Source organism: Meleagris gallopavo, chromosome 13 (assembly GCF_000146605.3).
Source record: "Meleagris gallopavo isolate NT-WF06-2002-E0010 breed Aviagen turkey brand Nicholas breeding stock chromosome 13, Turkey_5.1, whole genome shotgun sequence".
Classification (NCBI taxonomy): Eukaryota; Metazoa; Chordata; class Aves; order Galliformes; family Phasianidae; genus Meleagris; species Meleagris gallopavo.
In genome coordinates this window covers 15,069,170-15,078,193 of record NC_015023.2, presented here as the reverse complement: position 1 = coordinate 15,078,193, position 9,024 = coordinate 15,069,170, and the positions used below count along the sequence as shown (strand labels likewise).

Genomic DNA, 9,024 nt, shown 5'->3' with positions numbered 1-9,024 from the left:
CGCGGCCTACGGGCAGCGCCGCGGCTGCCATGGCCGGGGAGGTGAAAACCAAGCTGTCCAAGAATCTGCTGCGCATGAAGGTGAGGTGGGGGGAGGTGGGGGCTGAGGGCCGGTCTGCGGGAACGGGAGGTAAAGGAAGGCCGGGCTGGGCCTGGCTGTGGGGCCGCTGGGAGCGGATGGGGCGGGCCAGGCAGCGCTGTAGGCTGTAGCGGCCCTCCCCGATGGGGGCTGCGCCTCTGCTGCTATCTCAGTGTCCCTCGCTAACTCGGGGTATTTACGCTTCTTGCACCTCCGCACAAGGCTGCTGTTTGACACAGAGAGCGTCTCCGCTGTCCTGTGCGCGATGCTTTTACATACGTACAAACACGTGTATTTAATTCTATCTTTTCGCTTAGCCCTGCAACTTTCTGAACTGCTCTGCTCCAACTTCACCAGCAAGGGGCTGCTGTAATGAGCTGCCCTAGAGAGGGATTGACTGTTTTTTTGTGCCCCTTGTCCTTCTGTGCCTTGGACCACTTTTACCCCCTCTCTTCCCATAGACACACACACCTTGGCCAGTTACCACGCCTGCAGCTGTTTGTCTCAGGCCAGGTAGATTTACAGGTTCTGGTTCTCGTTGTGTAATTCAACAGCTAATTCAGTAAAGTATCCTCCTGTGATGAGACTGCATCTATTAAAAATTGGATTACCATTAACTTTTCTTTGAAACAATATCCATTACATTTTGATAATTCATCCAGGCTGGATGTGGCTCTGGGCAGCCTAGTCTGGTGATTGGCAACCCTGCACATAGCAGGGGGGTTGAAACTACATGATCATTGTGGTCCTTTTCAATCCAGGCCATTCTGTGATTATATGGGCCTCTGTGGCTTCTTGCTTGTGGTGTTTCATTTAACATTGTGCATTTTTTTACCCCCTGTTCATGTGGGGCTGTATTTTTAGACACTTGGCTGAAAGGTATTTAGCTGACAGATTCAATCTGCCACGTAGAATGGACCCTGATACAGTAAGATGGTGAAATATTTACCTCAGTAAGTAGGTGCTGCTAATGATAGGCTAAAATTCACAGAAGGAACAAAAACACCTCCTATGTTGCTCTCAAAAGCAATTGGATGTTAAGCTTAGTTAGGCAGCAGTATAGAAGAAGGCAAGACTCTGGATTGTAGCATAGCTGATCTTTTTCTGATTTTTATGCAATAGTCTCTTCTTAGGTGAAACTTATGCAGCTGTATTTTGCCATTTTTTAAATCCTTCATAGATTTCAAAAGCTAGATTTTCTAAGATTTTCTTCAGGCAGTGAAAAACCTTGACATTTGCAGGCTTAGAGACCAGGCAGCAGTAACCAGCTTAAAAGAGGTGTGTGGGTTTTGAGAAGGTTGTACACAGATCTTGTACTCAGCGCTGCCTTTCTGCAGATCTTGTTGACAAATGTCTTAATAATCTTTTAGCAGTTGCCTCTGCAAGTGTGGATAAGATGGATCATTGCAATTCAATAGGTTCTCAAAGGTGGCATGTGGTCAGATCTTTTCATGGAGATGCAGAGTGTACATGCTCACCTCTTGATGTCAAAAGACGGCTCCTGCTTTTAGCATAATAGAGTCATATGACTGTAAGTTAGTTCTTGTACTGCTTGATCCATGTCCCAACTAATCCAAATAGCCCCATGATTATTGACATGCATACTCTGCACCTACCCCCATTGATGTATTTTTAATTCATCCACATGTGTTTACAGATAAATACAATCAGATTTTTTATCTATTTATTCCTGAAGTAAACTTTAGGAACATAATATTTAAAATGTAATGTGAAATGATTATTTAATTGTGTGCTTGTAGCAGAATTTCTCCTGTTGAGATTTCTGACTGGCTAACCAATCTCCTTGAGCAATATGGTTTTCCACATGATGGATTCCCTCATTTTCCTCAAGCAGATACTATAATTTTAATTGGAAATCTTTGACATATTTTGGGTTGACTTGAAAACAAAAGTCAGTTTTTCTTTCATTAAAGATCTTGTACGAATGAATACAAATAAAAATATAATGGAAAATGAGACGTTAACACTATGTTGGTTTTCATGATGGGGTTTGTTTTGTTTTGTTTTGTTTTGACTGGGCTTTTTGTAATGATGAGGAGGCGTGAGTGTTTATATGTGATGTATATTGCATACACGTATTACCCGTGTACTCCAAATAAACTCTGTAATGCATGGTTTTTGTGGGAGACGAGTATTTTGTGATGGCTTCTTGGGTTCTATCCCCAAGCCAAGTTCACACTAATTGAATAAAATTATGTCCAAGTCTCTGCTAACGTTCAAGAGACAGATGAGCCCCAGTGGTGTTATCTGTCAGCCTGCAGGCTTAGCTAAACACGGAAATGATGCTGCTTATATGAGAGAGGTAAGATTCATTGAGATAAGATTCCTCTGTGCTGTTGCACAGACAGGTTTGTTTTGGTGGCCACAAAGCAATTTTGGTACATCAGTGTGTATAAACAGTGCTGGTTGCCTCTTGCTGCAGTTGTATCTGTGTGAATGTGCCCTGCTGCCAGATGCCGTTTTTGAGGTGCTTTCTGTTGCTCCAGAGGAAGATCCCAGCTCACAGGGATGTCTTTGTATCCAAGTACGGATGTGGCTGACTGTTGACTTCCAGTAGTGGTTGTGATCCACAGTTGTTTACTTCTGCTCTGTTTTCCCAAACACAAACCAAGCTCAGAGAAGATCACAAAAAGCATATACTGCTTATATCAACTGTTAAATAGTATGTAATGGATAATTTTTGTCATGTAATTATTGCCTGCCAGAACATACTCAAAAAGCCTGAAGTTGTGTCTCTCTTTTTAGTTCATGCAAAGGGGTTTGGACTCACAAACTAAAAAACAACTCGATGAAGAGGAAAAGAAGATAATTAGTGATGAACACTGGTATCTTGATTTACCAGACCTAAAGGAGAAAGAGTAAGCTTCTACTTTTGTACTTCTTATCATCATTGGATTTTTTAATAGTGCAAACAGGATATAATTGTTTTTCTTATACAAGAAATATTATTACTAACCAATTCGAAGAGGAAAAAAAACAGTAACAAACCAGGAGTACAGCTTTTCCTTTTTTTTTTTTTCCAGAAATGTTCTCAAGGTTAAATAATCCAGCATTTGACCTACTTTTGTTTCTTCATGCTTTGTTTTCTCTCACTCCCACTTTCTTCTAGATGCATGTAATTAGTTTCTTTCAAGCAGGGACAAATTCATTCATTGCTGTTTTTTCCCTTCATTCAAAAAAAGAATTTGAAACTTTGTATGAGTAACTTGAAATCCAGTCACATGGTTGGGTCCATTCAGGGCAAGTTCTATCTTTTTGAATACAGATCACTTCAAATCCTGTTTTTGAAAAAGGAGAGAGAATGGATGAAGCAAAAATAAAGGAGGGCATAGTTAATAGGGAAGCAAATATCCGTTCATGCTATGTCGAAAAGTGCTTTAAAAGCAAGGGAACTATTGTCCTTTAAAAAGAGAACAAGATTCTTCTAAAGGAAAACATATAATTTATAAAAAGCTGTGATCCAGGGAATTAACTGTAATTGAATAGTTCATCTATAAGCTATTTTCCATGGCTGTTGACATGTATGACAGAAAGGTATCTGAGCTTTAGCTGCAGCAAGGAAGGTTCAGGTTGGATATTGCCTCTGTAACAATGAGGCTATTGGATGAGATGGTCTAATGGAGATGGGATTCTTCATCTCTGGAAGTCTTTTGAGGACAGCTCAGATAGACCTCTGCTGTTCATGGTCCATGTTTTGCTGGTCCTGCCTTGAGGTAGGAGAATGAGCTTGGTCTCTTCATCATGATTTTCTGTAGTTGTAGGAGCTTGCTTTAATTGGGAAATGAAGAGATTGAGGGAAGGGATGCATATGTGTGAGAGGAAAAGAATGGAACAGTTCAAGAAAGTACTTTTATCTAACATATTTATTATGAATGGTTTGGGATCGTGTTTCTTTTCTTTCCAGGGTCATTAAAAGTGGAAAAAAGAGGAGGGGGAATGGGAAAGTCTCTGCTGAACAGAGAATTACACATTTATATCCTGACAGACTCAAATAATACCAGGCGTAACATCACAATGAAAAATTCATTAGAAGCTTTTGCTGGTATAGTAATGCCACCTGGAGAGTGATATTTATGTGGTATTTTTATTCTGGCAAAAGCATTAATGTAGGTGGAATCAAACCAGCAAAGAGTGCTTTCTGTCAGGAGAGTTAATTTTGCTTGTGGAACTGGCACAGCTTTACTGGCAAACAGTATTCCTTTGCACTCCAAGCTCTTTGTATTGAAAGATTTATCAGAGCAATTAATCTTCAGAAAGTAGTTGATGGTATAAAATACACTGCAGTTTTGTTTATTTGTGTGGGGGAAGGCAGCAAATGCTTTTTGCGTTTGTTTAATTTGATTATATTAAAGCACACTGTTTGACAACTGCTGTGTTTGGGCTTTCATGCAGGAGCTATATAATAGAAGAGAGGAGCTTTATGCCATGTGAGGATCTACTTTACGGTAGAATGTCCTTCAAAGGATTCAATCCGGAAATTGAGGTACTGTTTAATTGTCTTTTGAGGATTGAAGCCCTCAGAAATGAGGACTTCAGTGTTCACACTCCATGCTGTTTGGCCTTTGCAGCACCTTCCTTATATAGGAAAACTGTGATTTCAGCCAAAATGCCAATCAGTGCAGCATCTGAGAAACAGAAGCCTCTTACCTCCTTGTGTTGGTGGTTAGTAAGGATGTGACTCCTGCAGATTTTCCTTCCTTGAGTTCAGGAGATTTTTCCACATGCTGCTCACCAAAAGGATAACTCACTGTTCTTCCTCCTGTTTAATTCAGAGCCCAATCTTAGAAACATTCAGCTCTGTTTATTCAGCACTTACTTGTATATGTAAGAGCTTGAGGTTCCAAAGTAGAAGTTCTGGGCAAGAGGATCTTTCATTTCTTTCCAGCATGATTCATGCTCACACAACTATTTCATACTGAAATAGTAATAAAAGTGTTACTGCTGAACTGAAACAAGAAGATGAAAGTACAAAGCCAGAGGCATGCAGAAGGCTATGCAACTTTATTTAATGGGGCATTCCTTGAGTTATTTTGAACTTGCTTTCAATGTGATTAGGCCTATCATTGCTTCATGGTTTATACTAGTAGTTTGTTGTAGATCTTTGCAAATATTTTTCCACTGTAATAAAACCATTTCAAAGACTAGCATCACAATGAAAAAAAATTAGAAACTAAATCTCTGGTCTCCTGAAGATGCCTGCCAAGCTGTTGAGAATGCTTGAATAGTGCAGCTCACTGAAAAAAACTGTCTCTCTGTTGCCTCTTTTCTCAAAAGCAAATCAAACTTAGCTTAGCAACAAGGAGGAATGTTGTCTTTTCTTGTAGCCCTGTGGTATAGCTTAAACGGGGTATTGAAATGAAGGAAAGCAGTGTTGAAACTTGATTCCTGCCTTTTATGCTTTTTTCCTGGTAGTGACACTATTTCAGCATAGCTGACGTTTTGTCAGGGTTACATGTTTAAGCTATTTCTTACTTCATTTTCAGAAATTAATGGTCCAAATAAACTCTAAGAGCAAGAAAGAAGAAATTGAAGAGGATGATAAAATGGAGGCTGATGTGTCTGATGAAGAAATGGCCAGAAGGTACATTATTCCTAATCAATACTGATTATGTCATAAAATATGTCCTATGTTAAGGCATTATTTGTGGGAGGAGAAACATAAAAAGTAGGAAAAAAAACAAAAAAAAAACAGCATTTGATACTTCACAGAACTGGCTAGCCAGGAATTCTGGTGTTTGTTCAGTAGAATCTCCATAACTTTCAGGGTTAAAAAATCTTGTAGCTGTTTTCCACCTTTTGACATCCATGTATTCTATGCTAATTCCCTCTTAGCTCCAGATTGCTAAAAAGCTTAAACTATCAAAATGAATAATAATTTAATCTGTGATCATGTAGCACTTGTGCTTCTTAAGCTTCCTGTGATAGGCTTTTTACAATAGTTAAATTGTTGATTACATTTCCTGTGTTGAACTTCTCTCTGATTATAGTAAGAACTGTCACTTTTTAATTATCTTTACAGATATGAAACACTGGTGGGAACAATAGGGAAGAAATTCATGAAAAAAAGAGACCAGCGTGTTCTCCATGATGGAGATGAAGAGGAGAACAGTAATACAAGACCTAAGAAAGCTAGGAAAATGTTCTTAAAACCTCAGGATTAATGTCAGCTGCACAACTGAAGCTAATAGAAATGTTGTCTACCGAATATAGCAAATACGGCACCGAGAACTGAAGATTGTTTGGAGTTTTTGCTATTTTATGTAAAAGATAGAATTGTAAATCTGAGTCCATTCTCGTTGAAATTTCTGCTGTCCACATAACAAGCATTTTTTGAAGTGGATGTGTATATAATGGATGTCATACATCCTTTCCTCACTAAGCAGCTTTTAACATGTGGGATATTAAACCCATCAGCTGTTTTTAATGTTGTGCATAACTAGGATGAGTGTCAGCGTGCAATCAATAGCAACAGTATTTATATTTTACGATAACATCTAAAATAAGTATTTGCAGTAAAGATGAGCTTTGCTCAATCCAATCCAGTGACACAGTGCAGCTTTTGCTGCTATTTTTATTATGAAAATGAAAACCTTTGCTCTCCTCAATTCAAAAAGCCAGCAGAAACATTTTCTTTTTTAACTGCTTGACAAATAAGCTGGGAAAAGAACAGAAACAAAATCCATTTTTCTAATTTTATTTTTTTATAAAGCATATTTAAAAATAGGAACTTATAGCAAAGCTTTTCTTTTCCTAGAGCAAGGCAAATATTGGGCAATGTTTCCAGTTTGACACTTGAGCAGATTGTGAGTCTTTAATTTCTGTCTTCCAAAAAAAGTTTGCTAATCTTGTCTTTTTTTCCGTCCAAAAAATTCCAAACTTATAATTATCCTGATCTTAACATAGAAGCATAATAACGCTTTCAGAATCATGTTTGGAGAGCTAATAAAAACTGATTATTTTTTTTTGTGGTTAATGTTTGTGGTTTAACTAATTTAATGTTAAAAAACAATTATGCTTAATACAGTCAGATAGAAGAAATGATCCTGTTTTGTGCTGGCTGCGAATGTCTCCAAATATTAGTTGACTGAGCTTTTTTCTGTTCAGCATGTAACAAAGGCAACTGAAGCAATGCTAGGACCCAAACATCACAGCCTTTTGTCAGTGCTTTGGAAAACAGAAAAGTCAGTGTGGTTTTGTCTAAAATCACAGCAGTTCTCTGCCTTCTTGCTTTCAAAATGAAGTAGTTTTTATCTATTACTTTCTTCATCTAGATGTCTAAATTACTCATCCTTGATGATAGCTTTCTGGAGAAAAAAGAATTTGTTAGATTGTTGCAAGTAGTGACCATTCCATTGTGGACCCGAGGGTTCTTTTTTTCCCATATTTTAAAGAACTCAGTGAAACAAGACACAAAACTCAATTATATGAAGAAAGAGTCTTATGTCTATTGGCATGTGTGATATATGAACTATAATCTGTATATCAAGAGCACCTTGTTAGATATTCAAGATGGGTCACACATGGAAAGAGAAATACACTTCTAACCTAGTAAGGAAGCCTCGTACAGGTGGAAAGTCTGTGATTCATGATCTGAGATAGTTTTTCAGAGCTAATTAAATGCAACCGGTTGAATTACTTAAAATTTGATCATATATTATCACTGGCTGAAAAGAAGTTAATGATGGCAAGACATTTTTCTTCCCACGGAAGATACGACCTGCGCTAAGAAATGATTTATTGTTGGTCATCACAAGAAAAACTCAGAATGTATCCTATTATTCTTTCTTGCTTATTAGTAGGAAAATGATTCCCCCCTATGAGAATACGTTTCTTCAATAGAGAATTTCTACATGACTGTGCTGGATAGTTGAGGGAGGGGTCGTCTTTGAACCACCAGCAGCCATGTTCCCACAACTGCCCTTCCCTAAGGGAAAGTGGAGTTTTCAGTGACATTGTGTAGGGGAGTTTTGGGGTAATTTTGGTAACTACCTGTGGCTCAGGTAAGCATTTTGTGAAGTCTTGCTTGGTCGAGTCTATATGCAGTGTGTACTGTTGCACTGCACAATTCTGTTCAGTCTGATGAAGGGTAATTTTGTGCAGCTGAAGTGTATCCTGCCATACCTGGGTCCTTAATTTCAAGTCGTGTCCTGGTGAATGGCTGGGAGTTTGAGTGGCAAGGTGTGTGTTTGTGCAGAGTGAACTCTCATCAGCTTCAAAAAAATCCATGGTTTTGGAGTTTAAAAGGGAGGAAGGGTGCTTCATTTGTTTCCTGAAAATGCCTAACACCAACTGTGAAGACTGTAATATGTCAGGTCTTGGTTTACTGTCTTCAGATCTGGGTGCTTTGTTCATGTTTAGCTGGTGGGTCGGTGAGCTACTGAAATGCTGTAGTATGACCAACTACTCAGTTTTAGCACAATCAGATCTTATCCATGAGGAGTTTGTAAAGTGCAGTGTTAAGATTCATGGTACGTTACTACAAATGAGGCAGAATTCAAAATCTTCCCAGTTCTTACTTTCTAAAGGTGCCTGTGTGTCCAAAGTTACCAGCAGGCATTTAGAATTATGATAGGATCCTCAGAAATACCCATCTGTATTTCCATCTTTATAAATATAAATGTGTGTGTTTTTTTTTTTTTAAATCAGACCTCTAGTTTTGTAGCCAAGGTAGAAACATTGTGCTGTATGAAATTCCTATTTGAATTATTCTTGACAGAGCTGTAAGTGTAGCAGTGAAATATTCATACTGCAAACCTATATTAATTCAAACTTTCTTGGCTCTGAAACGGTCTCAAATGCAGATCCATTTTCATGAACATCTTTCTAAGCTGTAGAATTTAAAACCCACGTGGTTCATGTTTTCCAAATGAAAAGTAGAGATCTTTGAGATCTAAAAGAAGTTGGGATAAGTAGTATTTTTGTTCC

General features: G+C 38.4%; 1 protein-coding gene across 1 annotated transcript; it reads left to right on the top strand.

The window, feature by feature from the left end:
- Positions 1–6: 6 nt before the first annotated feature.
- MPHOSPH6 (M-phase phosphoprotein 6) lies at positions 7–9,024 on the top strand. Its single transcript, XM_010718091.1, has 5 exons — positions 7–80; positions 2,845–2,957; positions 4,492–4,582; positions 5,583–5,680; positions 6,119–9,024. The coding sequence occupies exons 1-5, from the start codon at positions 30–32 to the stop codon at positions 6,258–6,260; spliced, it is 495 nt and encodes a 164-aa protein (XP_010716393.1). The 5' UTR covers positions 7–29; the 3' UTR covers positions 6,261–9,024.